This window comes from Genypterus blacodes, unplaced genomic scaffold (assembly GCF_046128005.1).
Source record: "Genypterus blacodes isolate CSIRO-AG114 ecotype Tasmania unplaced genomic scaffold, CSIRO-AGI_Gbla_v1 ptg000056l_1, whole genome shotgun sequence".
NCBI lineage: Eukaryota > Metazoa > Chordata > Actinopteri > Ophidiiformes > Ophidiidae > Genypterus > Genypterus blacodes.
Genome location: NW_027466868.1, coordinates 292380 through 312838, shown reverse-complemented (window position 1 = coordinate 312838; position 20459 = coordinate 292380). Strand labels below are relative to the sequence as shown.

At 47.9% G+C, this 20459-nt stretch overlaps 1 protein-coding gene and 1 long non-coding RNA gene across 2 annotated transcripts; one reads left to right on the top strand and one right to left on the bottom strand.

The window, feature by feature from the left end:
* Nucleotides 1–8784: 8784 nt before the first annotated feature.
* rnd3a (Rho family GTPase 3a) lies at nt 8785–19189 on the top strand. The gene is made up of 5 exons (XM_076152458.1): nt 8785–9064; nt 9867–9954; nt 16661–16770; nt 17954–18088; nt 18188–19189. Exons 1-5 carry the CDS (start codon nt 8915–8917, stop codon nt 18434–18436), a joined length of 732 nt encoding a protein of 243 aa, XP_076008573.1. The 5' UTR covers nt 8785–8914; the 3' UTR covers nt 18437–19189.
* Nucleotides 9103–9932, bottom strand: LOC143002383 (uncharacterized). Its single transcript, XR_012963792.1, has 3 exons — nt 9841–9932; nt 9485–9568; nt 9103–9148 (listed from the first exon to the last, which is right to left on the bottom strand). It is a non-coding gene; the product is annotated as an uncharacterized LOC143002383 (long non-coding RNA).
* Nucleotides 19190–20459: the final 1270 nt, after the last annotated feature.

Sequence of the window (20459 nt, the reverse complement as noted above, 5' to 3'; positions counted from 1 at the left end):
CGAGCGACTCGTTAGAAGTCTCACCTGGAGCTCTGGGCCAACAGGTGAAACTAATTAACTGCATAATGAGATGAGAACCCAGCAGGAGGACAGAGGGGGGAGGGGAGGGGGCGGAGCTTATGTTTACTACAGACCAGGTGCTTCATGTCTACTGCATGTTGAGATATCAGGGAGGGATTGAGGCCTTCATCTTCTTATTCTTCTCTTTCTCCTCTCTTCATCTTGCTTCCCAACCAGGTAACACACTTTAACACACACACACACACACACATCCACACACACACACACACTCACTCACTCAGGTGAAACCGTTGACCTGATTGGCAGCTGTGTTCCCATTTGTGTCTTTGGCTCTCTGAAACCTTTTGTATCCAGAAGAAGGAAACCATTTCCTTCCCAAAAAAAAAAACGTGAGGATTGACACCACGGATCAAACCTCATTTCACTAAAGTGCACTTAGTGATTTTTCTTTCCCTTGGTGGAAACGGCTGTAAATGGCTCCTTGTCTGTTCATCTAAGAGGGCCCATCTGCTCAGCCGGGGATGGAAACCCATCCAGGAAGTGCCGGCGTGATTATCCGTCTCTCCTCTGACCATTTCAAACAGCAGGCAGTTTAGCCGGGCGTGAGGAAGAAACGCAACTCCCCCTGTTAAAACCTCCGTCACCGCAGGCCGCAGCACACGGACGCCACATGTGAGCCCCGCCACGACTGGAAGGGCTGAATATTAAAGACGTCTTTCTCTGGTGTCCTCTGGGAATAAGAGGAAGAGGAAGCACCTGATCAAAACCCTGTGAATCATCTGCAACGACCTCAAACATCACATGGACACTGGGGTCAGGGGTGTGAGTCTCCCAGCCGTCATAGCTCAGCTGAGGAAAGACGTGCAAAAGAACACGGTGCGGTCCGTTACTTTGTTTTATACAGAAAAGAGAACGTCTGAGGTTTAGCTGAAACGACGGGAAGGAATGAGTGGACAGATGGGGCAAGAGAGAGAGGGGGAGAGAGAGAGACATGATGACGTGTGTGTGAAAGGTTGTGAGCTGGAATTTGAATTTTGAATTCATGGCATCTTCCCCTGGCCCGCCGAGCCAAGCGGACGGTGCCAGAGAGGGAGAGAGAGTGTGTGTGTGTGTGTGTGTGTGTGTGTGTGTGTGTGTGTGTGTGTGTGTGTGTGTGTGTGTGTGTGTGTCATGTGCCTGCTGGAATCAGACAGATCGTAATGATGAATGAGACACAGGACGATGCTGGAAACATGAAATACATTTACATACACGAAATACTCTGATGACTTGTTGGTATAGCGATTAAGCAGAACACATGGAGGGAATTAAGAGGATTCCGTTTGAGGACGAGATAAAACTGCCAAGATCCGCATACAATACACACCACAGAGAACACGATACACAGACGAGTGAGGGGAAGGAGCTGTGAATAAATATGACATAGATATGAATAAATACATAGATAAAATAAATACATATACTGCAGTTTACACCTTTCTAAACCTGTTAGTCGCAGTAAGCTAACATGGATTTGTCCGCTTACACTCGTCTCGTTCCTGAACCTGCAATTCCCAATTGGTCCACCAGGCGTCCTCCCACGTGTTCTTCTTCCCACACTGGAGCTGCGTTTTGATTGGTCACTTCCTCTTTCTCTTAAATTGCTTAAATAAAGGCCTGATCATTCCCCCGTGTTTGTTTATCTGCATCCTGCTCGTTTCCTGATTGACCTCTGGTTTTCTGGAACCTGCTTCACGTCCATCATTACATGCGATGCTGAGTGTCAGTATGAGCTCAGTTGAACAGGATCTACGCCGACATCCATCATCAGTCTCTGCACTGTTACAAGCGTCCATGCTGCCAAACCTGGAAGAGAGAGAGAGAGAGAGGGAGACACGAGGATCTGATTATTGCGACTCGAGTGTTTAAATTCTCCTGGAAATGTCAGCGGAATCATCAAAGCGTCCGCCGGCTTCATAAACCTCTGATCAAAGGCATTCTCGACATACCGCGCCTTCTATACTGTTAGCTAACGGGCGAAACGTCTCCATCTGCGCTGCGTTATTGGTTTTTATGGGAGTTTTATAAGTGGAGACAGATTGAAAGCGGGAGGGACGGGTGACTTCCCTCTGAGCTCCGCCCCCTCCTGCACACCGACTCTGTGCCGCATTGGCAAACGTGTCACGTGTGCCATTCCGTTTTACAAAGAATTCCTTGGGGCTGAACTCCTCAAATGTTGCATTAATGCACTTTCCTCCGTGCATTAGCCTCTGCAAGCTAGCCCGCGGGGGTAAACACAATGGTTTGTTCCATCTGTGTGGAGACGTACAGTAAAACCTTTACCTCATCTCAGCAGCTTCTTATTTCTTTATTGGTTTTAAGCCTTGAGGTAAAGATCTTCAGGAACAATAAGAGACAAGATTTTTGCTCTGACCTCATATTTCCTGATCAGCTGAGCTCATTCTGGCAGTCAGCATCGCATGCAATACATCATTTCAACACGTCCCAGTGAAGATTCAGTCAGTACGTGTTGAGTTAGCAGGCATAAACACAGACTGAGAAAGGAAAACATGAATATAAAAGAAGAACAGAAGTTAACCTGAGCCTCAGATTTAGCTCACGCCCTCGTCCAGAGGAGAGCGGATCTCCTGCTCTGCTCAGGTTATGGTCTTTATTTAAGGGAACCTGGACGTCCTTTTGATTTATTAATTCATCTATATTTTAGAATTTTGGTACACCCAGCTACTCCTGCATCGCCAGCGTCAACGCATGGCAGTCACAGAAGGGAGAACAGACTTCCCCTTTGGCCTCTCACACCCTGAACTCCCACCACCGCCGCTCCCCCAGTGTCTCAAAACGACCCTCACACCGGTCCAGAGTGTCCTGATCTCCAACAATCTGTCTACAGAACTTTCAGAATCTTTACGTTCTTGCGAGAACTCCTCTGCAAGAACTGGAGTGTGAATCAAAGCGTTTACACAGACAAGAACCTGTCCACCAACGCTCATATCTGCACATTCCTGCAGACACACAAACACACACACACATGTATACATGATTGCAGCATCGCTCCCCCACCGCTCTGGAAGGGTTAAGGTTCCTTGCTGAGCCTGGCGTTGATTTCGAGGCCGTGGTGGCAGCGTGTGTGTGTGTGTGTGTGTGTGTGTGTGTGTGTGTGTGATGGAGTGAGGGGGGTGTGTGTGGGCTCAGTGTGGAAATGCTCCAAAGAATGCCCGAGCATCAACAAGCTGCCGACACAGAGGGGGAGGGGGAGGGGAGGGGCGTCCTCCTCTGATCTGATGTAATGGCAGGGAGATGCAGATCACCATAATGCATTCATACGCAAAAATATAACTTAACATATGCAAAGCCGTGCACAGTAACCACGTCTCTCGTTGTCGTGGCGAAGCTTTCTAACCCCCCCACCCCCTCCCCGGCAGCCATTTGTGGCTTCGTCTCGGGGCCCGTTTGAGAATTAGCGCCGCACTTATATAGGCCAGAAAAATGTCCTGGTTGTGGTTTATATTTAGCCTGGATGTGAAGTGTGTGAGGAGGTGACGTTGGCGTGGATGCAGCAACGTTTTCGTTCGTACCCGTCCGTGAAAAGCAGTTAAAGCTGAACGTCACTCCAGTGGATTAGTAAACTAACTTCAGTCATTGTAGCATAAATGTGCTGCTAATACTCCTCCACTAAAGTATTTGAGTATTTGCTCCAGGTTAATGGTGAAACGTTGGCTTCCTGCTCTGAGAATAGTCTCACTGTACAGTGAGGAGTCGTATATTTAGACATTAAATCAGCTGTTGTCTCACATTAGCAGCTGAGGGCCTCAAATAAAGCAACGTGTTTGTTGTCAAATCCCTTGAAAGCCTCGAGTTAGAACTCATCTCCAACCTGCTGTCGGCCGACAAAGCCAGCTTGTCCGCGTTAACAACAGTCGAGCCGAACGAAGGTTTCAAAAGCATCTCCTCCCGTGGGACTCCCGCTTGACGCCGGAAGCCGTCGCCCTCATCCTCACCTCGCACATCACACGCCGAGCGCCATAAAACACGCCCGGCCTCAGATCTGGATTTCCTCGTAATGGGATTGAACTCATCAGCGTGGCTGTGGTGGGTCCTCGGGGTCGTAAAAGTAAAAGCCCACATCCGCACGCAGCAGCCACGTTTCCTACCATCAGGAGGAACAAGCAGCAGGTTCTGGTTTTAGATGCCAGACCGCCAGACTGCATCAACGTCTGGGTCGTCTCACAGTTTAACGTTCAGCGTGTAGATCTGAATGCGAGTCTCCATCTTCGCTCTGCCGTCGTTTCTCTGCAGCCCAAACCCGTAACTCCTGCTGGGGTTTAGTGGGTCTGCAGTGGCGGATCAGCATGTATTTGGGCCCAAAGTGGCACCGTGTGAAGGAACCTGAGCTCCTGTTCACCAGCAGCGTACGACACACAGATCTGATCATTGTCTCATCTCCTGTACTCCTAACGTGTAGAGATGCTAATGAAGACATCATGTCACGCACCATTAACCCCCAAAAATGCACAAACTTCCCCCTGAGAGTCGGGTCATCACTGGAATATTCACTCCATCAATCTGCTCAACACACACACACACGCACACACACGCACACACACGCACACACACACACACACACACACACACACGATACACACCGTGGGTCATTGAATCAGTGTGTATCCATGCTTGAACACTCCCACTGATTGATGGGAGACTTACTGTAGGCTGTCCTTTCCCTTGTGTGTGTGTGTGTGTGTGTGTGTGTGTGTGTTGGCGCTCTGCCCTCGCTGCCCCCACAGTACAGTCAATGGAGTATTTCAAGTTAATGGTTTATTATGGGAAATGTCGTCGTGTGCGGGGGAGGAAACAGAGTCCCGCCTTCTTCATTAAGGGGTCACAGTGAGGTCATAGGTCAGACACGTCACAGAAGCAAATACAGAAAGGTCTTTGTGGTCATCGCATCCTTTCTGACAGCATGTGCCATCATATCTCCGGTCTAAATCAGCCTGTGATGAACAATTTAGACTTTCTATGTGCTTACTAGCTGACATCAGGTGACTCATGCAGTATTTGCTAAAACTGTGATTTCCCAGCGACCTCGAATGTTACACATCAGCACTGGCAAAGGGAATTAAGGGGACATCTCTGTTTAACACTAAATCAGAAGTCAAATAACAGTGAAGTGCTCCCCAAGGAAATAACATTTTATTTGAAAGGGTTTAAATCATTGAATACATTAAATATTCATTATGTAAAGGATGGGAATGTGGAAAGAAACAAAATAAGAAAGAAATCAGGCCAGGAAGTAGAAAAAGAACTGTAGGTGCACAAACAAACAAGTGCAGTGATGACTATAGGGGAATTTAGAGGAGGTTAGGAAGTGTGACGGGCGCTGTCTTGGCAGTGATGTTGCCATAGTGACAAGTACAGGAAGAACAGCGATGTCATTCTAGTGATGTCACCGTGGTGGAATAACAACAACACCAGTGATGCAGAGGAGAATTCTGGAAAGTTGAGTTAGTTTTGAACTTCTCTCTCTCTCTCTCTCTCTCTCTCTCTCTCTCTCTCTCTCTCTCTCTCTCTCTCTCTCTCTCTCTCTCTCTGTCTCGCACACACACTCATCAGGTCACTACTTGCTCAGCAGGTGTGGAAGCAGAGTGGAGGAGCTCTGTGATGTTAAACGTTCCTCCCTGCATGTTGTTCCATTATAGTCCCTTGCTTAAGCTTGATTTGCATGTTAACCAGTCACCTCCTCCACTCAAATTGTTCCATTTGTCATCTTTTACATCCTAAACGCCTTCATGTTGTAACAAAGGAGCCATTTTGTCTCTCGGTTCTCCATGGTGCCTTCACTAACATGTATAGTTTCCTGCATTATTTCCCCCTGAGTGTGTTCACGTCTGCCCTCAATCTCCCTGTTTGTCGAGGAAACCCCTCTCTCACTGAAACAAATGAGTATACTGTGTGTGTGTGTGTGTGTGCGTGTGTGTGTGTGAGTAAATGTCATCGCTCCCCTGACTGAATGCACGATGACAGAGATGACCGTGGGGCGAATGTGACATCGTGGGGGTCGAATCTCAGCGGCAAACCAAAACCCTTCCCACACATTCCATCATTTCTTCTCAGTTTTTGTTATTTTTAAGCAATCTGCTCGAAGCGTAAAGGAAAGGAATCTGACTCATTCCTGTTATTTCCCATAACGTTTCTGGCAATTGCGACACAAACTCCTCCGCTGCTCCGCGTGTGTCTCACAAATTATTAAGAATTCCTTGTAGCTGTTGTGTGTGTGTGTGTGTGTGTGTGACCCAGACTTGAACCGCTGTGCCGCTGTTGATAAATGCTGGAAACCACAGACCTGCTGCTGAATGAATAATTCACATTACATATAGGTGCAACATATCTGCACGCTGATGTTAAACCGGCTCCATTTCTAGAAACAGGCTGTAAGAAAGCTCCGGTTAGAATCGAATGTGTTTCTTTTTCAGAGTAATCATGACTTGTTGTGATTTATAGCTCTGTTAAACTCTCTTAAAGCAATACAGGCTGCGTTTGTGAGCTCTTTGTTCTTTAGAAAGAGTGACTCTTACAGGAAATAGACACAAAGCCGAGCCGGTACACACACACAAACACGCACACACACACAGAACTAGACAGACATGAGAAATGAACCAGAACTGAGTTATTGTTGGATTCAATCTGCAGGTTTCCAAACTGTGGCACGCGTCCGGGCCAAGTCCGGGCCCCTGTGAAGTGTGTTGAAAGGCCTCCAGGGAAGTGTGTGTAGTCACAAAATGTAGATTACACACAGAACAAACATACGGGCTCCTCGCAGAGTATGGTAACACGCTGAAAATGACTGACTGATGTTTGAACGGTGGGAGATGTTTTGTCTCGCCCCCCCCCCCCCCCCCCCCGCTCGTCTCATTACTGCAGATTTATGGTTTACATGAAAATGATAAAGATCAGAAGAAGAGGGCAGAGTTACACGTGGCCAGTGGGCATATTCTACATTCCATAGTAAAAAAAAAGGAAAAGTCCACAGTCAGCAATAAACGCTCCCCCTCCCAAAGGAGGAATTCTGGGAGATTTCACTCTGCAAGCTGTTGTTGTGAATGAGGTCAAATGCATATGGTATGGAGATGACAGCCAAATAGAGCTATAGTGTGTAGAATCTCTCCCCCCCCCCAGCTTCTCTCCTGGCAGCGCGGGGGCCCTGGAGGCAGCGCTCCCACACGACAGACGGGACCCCAGCACAGCCTGCAGGGTGGAGCTGATGTCTCGCTGCAAACGCCTGCCAGCCTCTCTCTCTCTGCCCAATCGCTGCCACGGAGGGCAGAGAACTCATGCAGAACGCTGCCGGTTTACCATTTTGATGATATTAGCCGTGGTGCTGTTCAGCCTGGAGGTGAGGAGCGCGAGGCCAAGAGACCAGAAGGGGTTCTGCTCGCAAAGATAGGAGAATTGAAATGTGCTGCGTTGTGCGTTTAGTTCTTTTAATTTGAAAATCTCTTCTCAGGGTCTGAATGAAAGGAAAGGGATAGAAAGAATGTCTGTAATGTGAGTGTGTGTGTGTGTGTGTGTGTGTGCGTGTTTGTTTGAATGGTGTTTTGTCTTCTTTCCTTTTCCTTTATGAAGATAGATCACACACTGAATCGACGCATGACCTCTGGATCACCTCAGTCCGTCACAAGACGCTCAAGATGTTCTACCTGTCAACACGTCACACACACACACACACACACACACACACACACACTGTGTCGGAAGGAGAGAAACACTGATGCTGCTGCTTCACACAACAACCAAAACGATAAATCATCATTTTCGTAATCTGTGATCTTCCCAGGCTGAAATGAGTTACAGCTCTAAATTCCTTTGGTCTGATGCTCAGTGGGAATGTTATTCCGGTAACCATCCAAAGAACTGCATGTCTCCAGGTATCTCCCAGTATTCCCGGATTTCAGTTACTATCATACTAAATATGGTGCTGGGTTTGATGATAACAGATGGGAGGTTTGCCGCTCTTGTAGATGAATACATGACACACAGTGATCACACAGTCATAGACGTATCTATCATGTTGTTATGGACTCAATATTATAATAGACATGATCTACATGTACTGCAGATCTTCATCCTGTGAAATGTCAATATGCAATTACACTTATATTGGTGTGTTGAAGAAATTCAGATATGAAGAATTGATATGAAGAGATAATTGATCATTGATGAGCTCAGATAAGCTCCATGTTTACGCACAAATGGTTTTTGTATTCAGTTGTGCGTTTGGTAGTTTGTCAGTCAAACTTTGTTACTTTTGTTCAATGAACTTTTTTATTTTTGTCATCCACTTCACCACATTTGTATTTATCGAGATTATAAAATATTTATATAAACTGATTTGTGTGTTTTTGCAAATGAACTCCACTCCACATTACACACAGAAATATAAATATAAATAGATTCTATTCTATTTTTACTTCCCGTAAAAGAAACATAACATAACAAACATAAACATGAAACATAATTAATTTAAAAAATAAATGTTAATAATTCTCCGTCAAAATGTAAATAATACTATTATTTATATTATTATTAGTATTAGTGATAATCATAATCGCGTGTGTGTGTTTGGGGGGGGGGGCGGCCTAGCAGCCCGGCCTGGCCCCGGCTGTAATTCAGGGTGTGTGGAGGCTCTCCGGAGGAAGGAGAGGGGGAGGAGGAAGAGGAGGAGAGCCGCTGCTATTGGCTCCTTTGCTCGTATAAAATGAACCAAATGGCTCTGCCGGCTCAGAACAGGCGGAAACACCGGGAGGGGCTACGAGGTTTCACCGACACCCGTCACCGATCATCTCGACGCTCCTCTGCGCGATCCGGAGCCGGATTTTACCGCTGCACGCTGGAATCAATGCGGGACAGACGCGGCTGCCAGAAGGTCTCCCTCAAAGCCGCCATGGATCCCAGCACCAGCGTCAAGTGCAAGATCGTGGTGGTGGGAGACAGCCAGTGCGGGAAGACGGCGCTGCTTCACGTGTTCGCCAAGGACTGTTTCCCTGAGGTGGGACCCGCACACCTTCCCTCCTCCCGCCTCCCTACCATCCTCATCCTCACCGCAGGCCGGGACACGATCCTCTATGAGCGCCTGTGTGAGGATGAGGAAGGTTGGCATCGTTAGCGTTTTGACTGCGTTATGTGTTATTAGTAGTAGTGTTAGTAAATGTGGTGCTAGGTGGCTGTGATCAGTCAGAGTGAGAGAGGAGAGAGGGTGCAGCTCTGAGGGGAGGAGGAGGAGGAGGAGTTATACAGCTAATCACTGAGATCGATAAAGTAAAAATGACAAATACTCAGCTTCTTAAATGTTTTGGATCAGAGTAAATCGATGTTTTTAGACTTTTAAAGACAAAACTGAGCTATTTGATGACATGGCTTGGATATTGTCACTGTATACACGTTGGTTCTCAAACTGCGTGGTGTTTACCTGCGATGGTACTGAAAACGCCCCCTGGTGGAAGGAAAGAGAATTTTCTCTGCGGGATGAAAACTATTGAAGTCAATGGAAATTCTGTCATTGTTGCAAATGAGTCACAAAGGAAACAAGTTTATTGTTGATCAGTTATTAGGAATGTAACAAGTTTCAGCACATTATTCTGACTAAGCGCCACTATGACATCACTGAACTGAATTTGTGTAACTTAAAGTCACTACAGTGTGCATGAATTATGATTTCTGTGTGATTGTCAGTGTTTGAGACCCCCTCCCTCCCTCCCTCCCTCCCTACTGTGTAACCTGCCGTCTCTGTCTTATTGTCTGCGTCCTTCTCCTCTCGTGTCTAACCTGCGTCTCGTCTCGTTCCTTTGCAGAGCTACGTGCCCACGGTGTTTGAAAACTACACGGCCAGTTTCGAAATCGACACGCAGAGGATCGAGCTCAGCCTGTGGGACACATCAGGTAACCACACACACACACACACACACCATCAGCTGTTTGTGTTTGTGTTCTGCTTATGTGTGTGTGTGTGTGTGTGTGTGTGTGTGTGTGAGCCTCTAAGGGTGAAATGTCCCAACATGTCGAAACGGGCTGGTCGCTCGCCAAAACGATCAGTGACATGTTTCTCCTCGGATTAGACTCGAATCGCGTCACCTTTGACCTATATGGGTGAAGTCATAGATATATGATTGGACTGTGAGCAGGGCTTGTGTTCATGCATCACACACACATACACAAATGTGGAAACATCTGGAAAAACACACTTTGAAATCCTGCCCGCTGAGTTTTTTGGAAAGTTTTTGTTGAGCAACACATGTACTGGCTCCATAACGCTAATCGCTTCTTGGTTGGACTTTGTGCTCAGGGCTCAAACCAGCTGCTGCATCCTGTGTGTGTGTGTGTGTGTGTGTGTGTGTGTGTGTGTGTGTGTGTGTGTGTGTGTGTGTGTGTGTGTGTGTGTGTGTGTGTGTGTGTGTGTGTGTGTGTGTGTGTGTGTGTGTGTGTGTGTGTGTGTGTGTGTGTGTGTGTGTGTGTGTGTGTGTGTGTGTGTGTGTGTGTGTGTGTGTGTGTGTGTGTGTGTGTGTGTGTGTGTGTCCAAACAAACCTACTTGTACATCCATCAATGCCCAAGCAGTGAATAGCACAGCAGTCAGGCGTGCGTGAGGCGTATGTGGTGTGTGTGAAAGCATGTGGTATATGAGCGTGTGTGTGTGTGTATGTGTGTGGTGGGAGGGGGCGAGCTGACAGCCAGCTGTTGCGGGTCCCTAGCCTCAAATTCCTCCGATGTTTGCGTAACTATCCTCAAACGTCTGGATCAGCTGGAAACATCCTCCCTCCCCTCAATCTCCTCCACAGATCGTAAACACACAACTTTTCACTTTATGTAAAATGAAAAGAAATGCATCAGCGGAAGATTCCTCATATCCGGGGCTCAAAATCAAATTCCCGAATCCCAGGAGTATTAGAAATGTGCAAGGCAGACAAACAAGAGGCAGTTTTTATTGCAGTGTGTTGTTGTTTGCTGCGGGCCTGGAGCCATTTCTTTATTTCTCCTTCATAAAACATTGTGTGTGCGTGTGTGTGTGTGTGTGTGTTTGTAAAAAAAAAAGGGGGGGGGGGTCCTATTAGATCAGTAACCCCCTCACCCTACACACCCAATGACTGATTGATGGAAGCTTTCGGCATGACTGCTCCCTTTGTACTGACACCCATCGGCCAATCAATCCCTTATCTCTAGAGGTATGTTTGTGTGTTTGTGTGTGTGTGTGTGTGTGGCTGCCGGGGAGTCAGGAGGTTGCTGACCATCCAGTGTACCCTGGGACAAAGACCAGGATGCAGAGATGAAGACAAACATGCGCAAACACACACACACACAGACAGGACAGAATCCACCACCCCTCCTCCCTCACACACACACACAAACACACACACACCTATCCCCACTGTGGTGGTCTTTGTTCTGCAGTGATCAGAGTGGCCAAATGAAGGGAGGGTGGGTGTGTGTGTGTGTGTATAATGAGGTCATTAAGGTAAATGCGTTGGTAGTTGTGCTGGCTTCCATTTCTCCCCTCCCCCCTCTCCTTGCCTTGCTTCCTGGCCCTCGGGGGTGCGAGGATCCGCCGGAGGCCGAGGCTGGGCTTTTGATGCTTCTCTCTTGTCTCATGGGCAGAGGAAGTGGATCACGCGGTCTTCTTGCCTGTCTGTCCGTCTGCCTGTCTGCCAGCAAAGGTGCTACAGAGTCAGAGTCATTGTTTTCCTCTCATCTCAATTTATTTATTGTTTTCCTGATTGCTTTATGGTTTTTAAGATTAGTTTCAGGTTTGTTCCCTCTGAAATCACATTCGATTGGGACTTGATCTTGTGAGATTTTGAGTGTGTGTGTGTGTTGTGCTGTTATATGGTGACGCGTATGTGTGCTGTCCACACACTAGACGACACAAGCGTGCGTGCGTGCGTGCGTGCGTGTGTGCGTGTGTGTGTGTCACATGTCCAACATCTGATGAGAATCTTGTGATCTGGGCTCAGCTTTTCCCTTTAACTGTGAAAATCAGTTGTTTTTGTGCTTGAATTCGTCATTTAAAGAGATTCCTGCAGCGCTTTCCGAGGAAAACCAGGACAAAAGAGGAACGAATGCCAAACAGACGGGAAGCAGCAGAATGACTGAGCCGGTTCAGAATATCAAGGCCAGATATTTTTGTTGTGGAGTTTCTGGAGCGTTGCATGTGTTTCCGCCTTAAAGCCCGGACAGCTTAGCTTTGGGACTGTATTACATCCACACACACACACACACACACACACACACACACACACACACACACACACACACACACACACACACACACACACACACACACACACACACACACACACACACACACACACACACACACACACACACACACACACACACGCACACACGCACTGTGCCCCCACCCGTCCCGTCCATCCGCGTGTCGGCAGCCATTGTCGGGGTCATATCGCGTTTCTGGGCTCAGTGAATTGGAGCTGCGTGTCTGGCATTCCTCAGACTGAAGGTTTGTGTTCTGCTCCTCCACAAAGACCCCCATTGTGCCGCCGCAGGCCCCCGCGTCCTCGCCGGAGAAAGAGAGAAAGACGAGGCGGGGAGGAAATTGAATCAAAGCCGAGTTTGCCGATCGGTTACGGCCACCAACACGCCATCCAAAGGTCGCAACGGAAACCTAGAAGAGACCTGCAGCAGGTTTCCAAGATTCCGTGTCTGTTCCGGTCTGTCCTTTCTCTTCCGTCTACATTTCCACGCTGCTTTGCCAACCTGTCTGAACGCACTTCCTCCTTCCTGTTAAAAGCTGATTTGCGTGAAACGGGAATGGAGATGAACTCGATACGTGCCTGGTTGTCGAAGCAGCTGCGTTTGTTGGATGTCCTCCTGCAGGGGGACGTCCCAGGTGTCCTCACTAACACCGGGATCTGATCGGAGCGTTTGCTTCAGATTGGATCTTATGTGTAATCTAATGTGTAACACAGATCTGGAGTGTGATATCAGTGGGACGTCTGAACTCAACACCATCAATTTAAATGAAAACCTAATCAACTGTAAGGTGGAACGAAGACAAATGAGCCATAAACGTAAACAAAATGCGGCCTGTGAAACATTTATGTGCTGTCGTTTCTTATTTACGGCGGCGGCGGCGGTAAACAAATCTCATATCGGTGTTCCTGATTTATCGGTCAGACTCCAGAATAAATTGCAACGCGTCCTCTGAGAGGTGACATTTTGACGGCGCAGGAAGGCTGGACGTGCCTGTCGCCTGTTTACTGTCTCCACAGGTGTCCCCCAGGGCTTAACACCCGTCTACACACACACACACACACACACACACTCTCATGCTGCCCCTGTTCACCTCAGCTATGTTAGCAATGCAGTAAATCAGCAGGCCTGTTGCCGTACCTCCAGTCTGTGCTGCAGCTGGCTCGTCCTCCGTGCTGTGTGTGTGTGTGTGTGTGTGTGTGTGTGTGTGTGTGTGTGTGTGTGTGTGTGTGTCTGTGTGTGTAAATTTCCATGTCAGTACGGCATTAAAATATGGTTTGGAGGCTTCCCACTGACGGGGAATTTGTTAAACATAATGAAACAAAGGGAACATGAGAGAGTGTGGCAACTTTCCGTGATCGTCTGGGAGTGTTTGGGACTTTCACAAGTAAGCGAAGGAGAATAGAGCTCAGTGTGTTTCTGACTTGTTTCCATTAGGTGAAGGCTTGGAACAGAGCGCCGATGGAAACAAGCAAACCGAGAGGGGGGGGAGGAGGAGGAGGAATGTTTTCATGTTACTAAGTCATGGGAATTTTGTTCATCAAGGCCACACTGGATGTTTGGTGTTGTATGGGAGTGTTATCCATTGTCACGTTGTGTGTGTGTGGAGAGGAGGAGGGGCAGAAATGTGTGTGTGCGTGTCTGAAGGATAGAAGGGGGGCGGGAGAGGGTGTGTGTCTTCCTTCCTTCCAGATTTAGAAACCTAGTGGGAGAACAATGACAGGAGCTAATTAGATGACAGTCACCAGGTGTGTGTGTGTGTGTGTGTGTGTGTGTGTGTGTGTGTGTGTGTGTGTGTGTGTGTGTGTGTGTGTGTGTGTGTGTGTGTGTGTGTGTGTGTGTGTGTGTGTGTGTGTGTGTGTGTGTGTGTGTGTGTGTGTGTGTGTGTGTGTGTGTGTGTGTGTGTGTGTGTGTGTGTGTGTGTGTGTGTGTGTGTGTGTGTGTGTGTGTGTGTGTGTGTGTGTGTGTGTGAATGGTATTTCCTCTTATCTTTCCGGTTGGCTGGACGATGACCTCAAAGCAGAGTTTTGTCTCAGCAGCGGTTACAACGACGCGGCTATAAACGCCAGACAAGATGGTTAACGTCCTTGAAAATCATGAATACACACACACACACGCTGACACACACTCTGAATTATTTGAATTATGTGCCCAAGCGTCAAAAAAAACATGTACGTAGGCTCACAGCGGCATGCAGACATCACAAAGCCACTCCGACGCGGCGTCTTCCTCTCATGTGGCCGATAACAATAATCAATTCATGGAGAAATGTCAACCAATGCCGTCCCTCCCGTTTCTAGTCTCGGGCTCCGATTTATTCCGGGGAGCGTGAGACGGGTGTGAAGAATGGGATGTAGACTGTAGATTGTTGTGTGTGTGTGTGTGTGTGTGTGTATTCAGTATTCCTGCTCATCCCGGACTTCCTGTGCCGTGTTGGCGTATGGAAGCATCATGAGATTCTAAGTCCTTAAAGCTGCACAGGCGGCTGGATTCCTTGCCGTGTCTGGAATTTTGGGCATCTCAGCAGTGTCAGGCGGAGCTGTGATGGTAGGAAATGTTGTGAAACTGAAAGTGTGCGCTAGTATTCCCAATTACATCCCAGTTTGTAATCGTGGACAGATTTCAGAAACTTGCAGAAGACCAGGAATTCCCATTTACCTCTCCCCTTCCCTAAAGTGATTGTGTGTGCCGCTTTCATTAGACCATATGATTCATTGCGTCAGGATTACAAACATATACACAGACACACACACACACACACACACACCAGCCCCTCCCCTCTCCGTCGGATGCAAAGCATGGCTACGCTTTGTCTCAAGAATCATGTTCGTATGCAACTCATTTGGCTCGGAGCTCCATGTCCAGCTGAAGGTTACAGAAACATCAGGTTGGCAACTTAAGTGTCGTGAAGCTCAGGTGAGAACAGTTGGGTTAAAGTGTTGAGGTTGTGTGTGTGTGTGTGTGTGTGTGTGTGTGTGTGTGTGTGTGTGTGTGTGTGTGTGTGTGTGTGTGTGTGTGTGTGTGTGTGTGTGTGTGTGTGTGTGTGTGTGTGTGTGTGTGTGTGTGTGTGTGTGTGTGTGTGTGTGTGTGTGTGTGTGTGTGTGTGTGTGTGTGTGTGTGTGTGTGTGTGTGTGTGTGTGTGTGTGTGTGTGTGTGTGTGTGTGTGTGTGTCGAGACCAGAACCTTGGCGTCTGATGACCTTTTGATTTTTTCGTGACGCTATTATGAACACACACCACTTCCTGCTTCGGCACAGAGAATGTTCGCTGTTGCACGATTGCAAATTAGTTGCACATGGATGTAATTGCGTTGACTTTAGCTAACATTTGGTAACTATCAAACGTCTGATGGAGGCATTATGGGTACGAAAAAACGTCCTCAAGTTTTGTATCCAGACTGATTCAGCTATTGTTGTCTAGTTATTGGTTCCTATGGAAACCTGAGCTGGCGCATCGTGTCTCGCTCGGCGTGGAAGGATGGGCGGGTTGTTGTAACTGCCAGAGTCTCTTCAGGCCACGCTTGATGAACGGCGTCGTCTCTCATTCAGACTGTTTGGATTTGGAACACTACATCCCTGAGCGTGTGTGTGTGTGTGTGTGTGTGAACGTGACAGAGCATTCCTGGCTTGGCTCCTGGCTTTCCTCCACGTCCGTGTTTGGAGAGGACCTCCCGGGGGAACCTTCAGTTACCGTAAACAAAATTCCCCAGATTGTTGGCGGCGGGTCGTGTGTGCGGTCAGCCCCCGCCGGTCATGTGATCTCGACTCACCTTGGCACGTCGGCCCCCACTCTCTGCCTGTCAGGGCGAGGGACGGGGGGGAAAGAGGGAGAGGGCGTCGTCTCCTTCGCATATGGTTTTGATTTGAGGAAGGAGTCGTTCCCTCGCTCTGAAGTTCTCTGAACGTCTCCAGCACACAGTCTTGTCACAGTCAGCACATTTTTCTTGTGATTCTGCGTTGTTGTTCTCGCTTGGTTGCTAAGGATTATGGGCGAGCTCGCTGCACGCGTGTCGTATGAACCTTGACTGTCGGTGCTCGGAGGGTAAAAAGCAAAGGTTTAAGACTTGAAAGATGCCATGAATGGATGTTTTCTGTAGAGGTTTGGGGGATGATGCCCCTGTGAAATGTTCCCCCGCATAGATCTTAAGAGCAAATTGAATCTGGAAAATTCCTTCGCCTCAGTTCTGTTCTTCTTCCTCTTTTGATTTGCTCCGTGGTCATGGGAAGAGCAGCTGAGGGGATTTTTGCGGCTGTTGGTGTAATTAGTTTACAAGGACGACCTGGAAAGACTATAAGGGTCACGTTGACGAGTGTGTGTGAGACCAGAATCATCCAAATTGTTTGAGATGTTAATGTTGTGTTTATTGTTTCTTTGTTCCCAGGATCTCCATACTATGACAATGTGAGGCCGCTCTCCTACCCGGACTCTGACGCCGTCCTCATCTGTTTCGACATCAGCCGCCCAGAAACCCTAGACAGCGTCCTGAAAAAGGTGGGTCTCGATCTTTCAACCTTTGATGGGTTTAAGTCTCAACTGCATCAAAACACTCGGCTGTCTGCAGCTTCAGTCACGTTAGATCTCATGATGTGAGGTCATTCAAAGCAGCAATGTCGTCGGGTTTAAATCCCTTGAACGCCGTAACACCCTTGGCTCAGTCTTGAACTAAACTGCCGCTGAGGCGATCCTGGATCCCCCGGAGGCTCTGCTCTGCTGCTCTGTGGTAATTTTGTCCAGACCACAACAGCTTTTTACCATATTTCATTTTTGTTGTAGAAAAATGTGTCCAATTTAAAACGAGGGTAGAACACCTCAAACCCATCATGGAGGTCTGCATCCTTTAGACACCTTTCTTGATAAAAGTGTTTCCCCGTGACAACTGTGTCCTATAAAGCAACATTTAAAGATGAAGAGGAGCTTCCTGCTTCCTCCTTGGTGTAAGTGACACCGTTAAAGTTCCAATAAAGTCATTAACTTTTCCAAAACACGTTGCAATGTAGCAATACCTGAGAGAACTCCAGCCCAGGTGTGTGTGTGAGAGAAACACACTGGTGTGTGTGTGTGTGTGTGTGTGTGTGTACAAGTATTAGACAGCCTACACAAAGCAACTTCCTCTTTGGGTGGCGGCAAACTTGATCCCCTGAGCAGCCAGCCAGTCAGCCCAGAGGCACATTAGCCGCAGATTCAATCCCTGAGAGAAATGCCATCGATCACAGAGAGTTTATTGTTGTCGGGAGGAAACGCAGGGATTATTTGTGGTTACTTTGCAGGGTTCAAAGCTGCAGGGGCTGCAGGAAGTTGCAGCTTTGAACCTTTGTACTTAAAGGGCGGGCGAGAACGCAAACTCATGGGATTACAAATAAGTCCATTCAGGTTTTAAGGTGCTAAACGTTCCGTCACGTACTTCATTTGCACCATGATAAGGAGTGAAAGCGTGAAGTCAAAGACAGAGGATAGGAGGAATAACATCTGTGTTGGTTGGTTTGATTGTGTATCAGCGTCTCCTCATCCGTCTTCATCCTGCTTCCATTTCTGGTGTCCCTGTCATTTCAACACTTTGTCACCATTAAAGCATGATTGTGTAAACTCCTGCCCGGCCTCGTTGGCGGCTTATGGGGGGGAAAGGTGGAGTGAAAATGAGATTGTGACGAGAGCTGGTTTCTCTTTCCCTCCGCAGTGGAAAGGGGAGATCCAGGAGTTCTGCCCCAACACCAAGATGCTGCTGGTGGGATGCAAGTCAGACCTTCGCACCGACCTCAGCACGCTGGTGGAGCTCTCCAACCACCGGCAGACACCAGTCTCCTATGACCAGGTACGCTGCTCTGCTGCATGAAACCTGTCACTAAAACCCAGCAGGAGGTCTGTTTCCTTCTCTGACAACATTTGGCCTTCTCCTCCTCCTCCTCCTCAGGGTTCCAGCATGGCCAAGCAGATCTCGGCGCCCTACATCGAGTGCTCGGCCCAGCAGTCGGAGAACAGCGTCAGGGACATCTTCCACGTTGCCACCTTGGCGTGCATCAACAAGAACAACAAACACGTCAAGCGCAGCAAGACGGCACGCTCCACCAAGAGGATCTCACACATGCCCGGCCGGCCCGACCTGGCGGCGGTGGCCACGGACCTGCGGAAGGACAAAGCCAAGAGCTGCTCGGTCATGTGACTGATCGGACCGAGGGGGCTTAGACTGAGGGGAGTGAGGACGGAGCGTCGTGCAGGCAGGAAGTTACGGAGCAATACTCTCTCCTGCGCGTTCGAGACCGCGCTTTGGTCTGGAACAGGGTTTTACACGCTTCAATTCATGTACATGTTACTGGAATACACCACACCAATGAAACCTGACTCGTCCCGATCTCCCCGGCCCCCCGCCCCCACCACCCCGCCAGAAGAGGAAGCTATCAATCAACGGGCTACCTGCTCGGGGGGGAGGGAAGTGACGAGCTTCCTCCGGGAGGACGCAGCGGACGCAACGGAGGGAACAGGAAACGAGCTGGAGAGGTGATGTCACCCGGAGACGCTAATTTGTAGAGGAAGGTTAGAGGAAGGATTTCGGAAACATATGAGCTTTTGAACGAGAGCCAAAGGAGACAGAGGGGAGGAGGGGGAGTGTTTGCTGCCCAGGAGACAGGAAAGAGGAGCTGCAGTTTGTTTGCATCGGATCAAAGACTTGTTACGGCGAAGTTACGGTCGGGAACTGATCCACTATCTCTCGGAACTGTTCAATCCGTGCACGGAACCAGATGGGAAGAGGGGTCGCCTCAATCCTGCACAGTGGAAGTCAGACTCTTGTTCAACCCCCTAACCCCTCCCCCGTCTTTGATATGTCGTCGTATAATGTGAAGTCATTGGTGTAACTGCGTCATAGTTTTGTTTTAGCTTCATTTCGATGGGTTTCGACCAAAAAAAAAAAGAAAAGGCAGTAGAGCTGAATTCCACTCGATCGCAGTGTTGTAGAAACAACAAAAATAACAACAAACTGTGTTTACAAATCTGTGCTTTTTATTCTAGCGGGAGTGCAATTAATGAGCTTTTTGGACGTATTGACGCACTTTTTATGTAACTTTCATAATCACAACTTTACAAGAAACTCCCAGCGTGCTCGTCCGGAAACCAAAATTTCCCGTTTTTCGGCAGCCAAACTCTTGAACCAATTTCACCATCTGTCGTGTTTTCTGCCCCGTGTACTTGATCTTTTTCTTGAATGTCGATGTCACTTTCAGGTGTCCTTGCCGTTGTCGTTGCCATAATATTTATTGAATGATATATTTTCCCTTTAGAATAAATGCAAAGCCGAGTGAAGACAAGTGTGTTTTTCTGTTTACTCCCAGCAGACCAAACGTGTGAATGTGTGTTTCACAGTGACGCCGAAGCAGAAGGTTCAGATCCTCCTACATGAACATTAAAGCAGAATTAATTTCCAAGTGAAAGCAGATATTTTAATACGAGCTCCGCAGGGAAACACTGGAGGAGGTCAAAGTAGATTCACGGTGACGGGTGAAGGAGAATACGGTCAGATTAGAGCTCTCAGAACATGAATTTGATATCAGCCAGGACCCAGGAGGCTCCGATCTGAGCTCTTCTCCTTCTTCTCCACCTTAAAATTGGATTAATATGTTGCAGGCCACAGCTCCAGTTATCATATTTGCTGTGTTTGCTTCCATTATTTCCCAGTTTCCCAGGGCGCTCACATCCACATTAGTGCGTTTACAGTAAAGTGCACTTGGGTCACTTCAAAATCAGGAGAAACAGATGGTGGAAAAACGAGGTAGGAGCTAAATCAGCGTTCAGCATCAAAGGCCTGTGGTGTAAACGGTCCCTCTGGCTCACAGCGCTCCATGTCTTCCATCTCTCCCCTGCTCTAAATCAGCTGATTAGCAAAGAGGCACCAAATCATCAAGTGCAGCTAATTCAATGCTCCAAGTGTGGAACATGTGAGTGTATGAACAAATCAATTGGTTTTAAAATGCATGTAGGGTTTATCAATATCCTTATTTAGACTCAAGGCCATAAAGTATATAATGTACATGTGTCCTTTGTATGCAGTGCCTACAATCACAACAACTGCACATTTCCTTAAAGGGGCAAATCCAGTTTTTAGCTTCAAAATCATATCTATTAGATGTGTGATGAAGACTACTGACTGAAATCAAACAGAAAGCAGCTGTGATCCGTCGTCTTTGATCGGG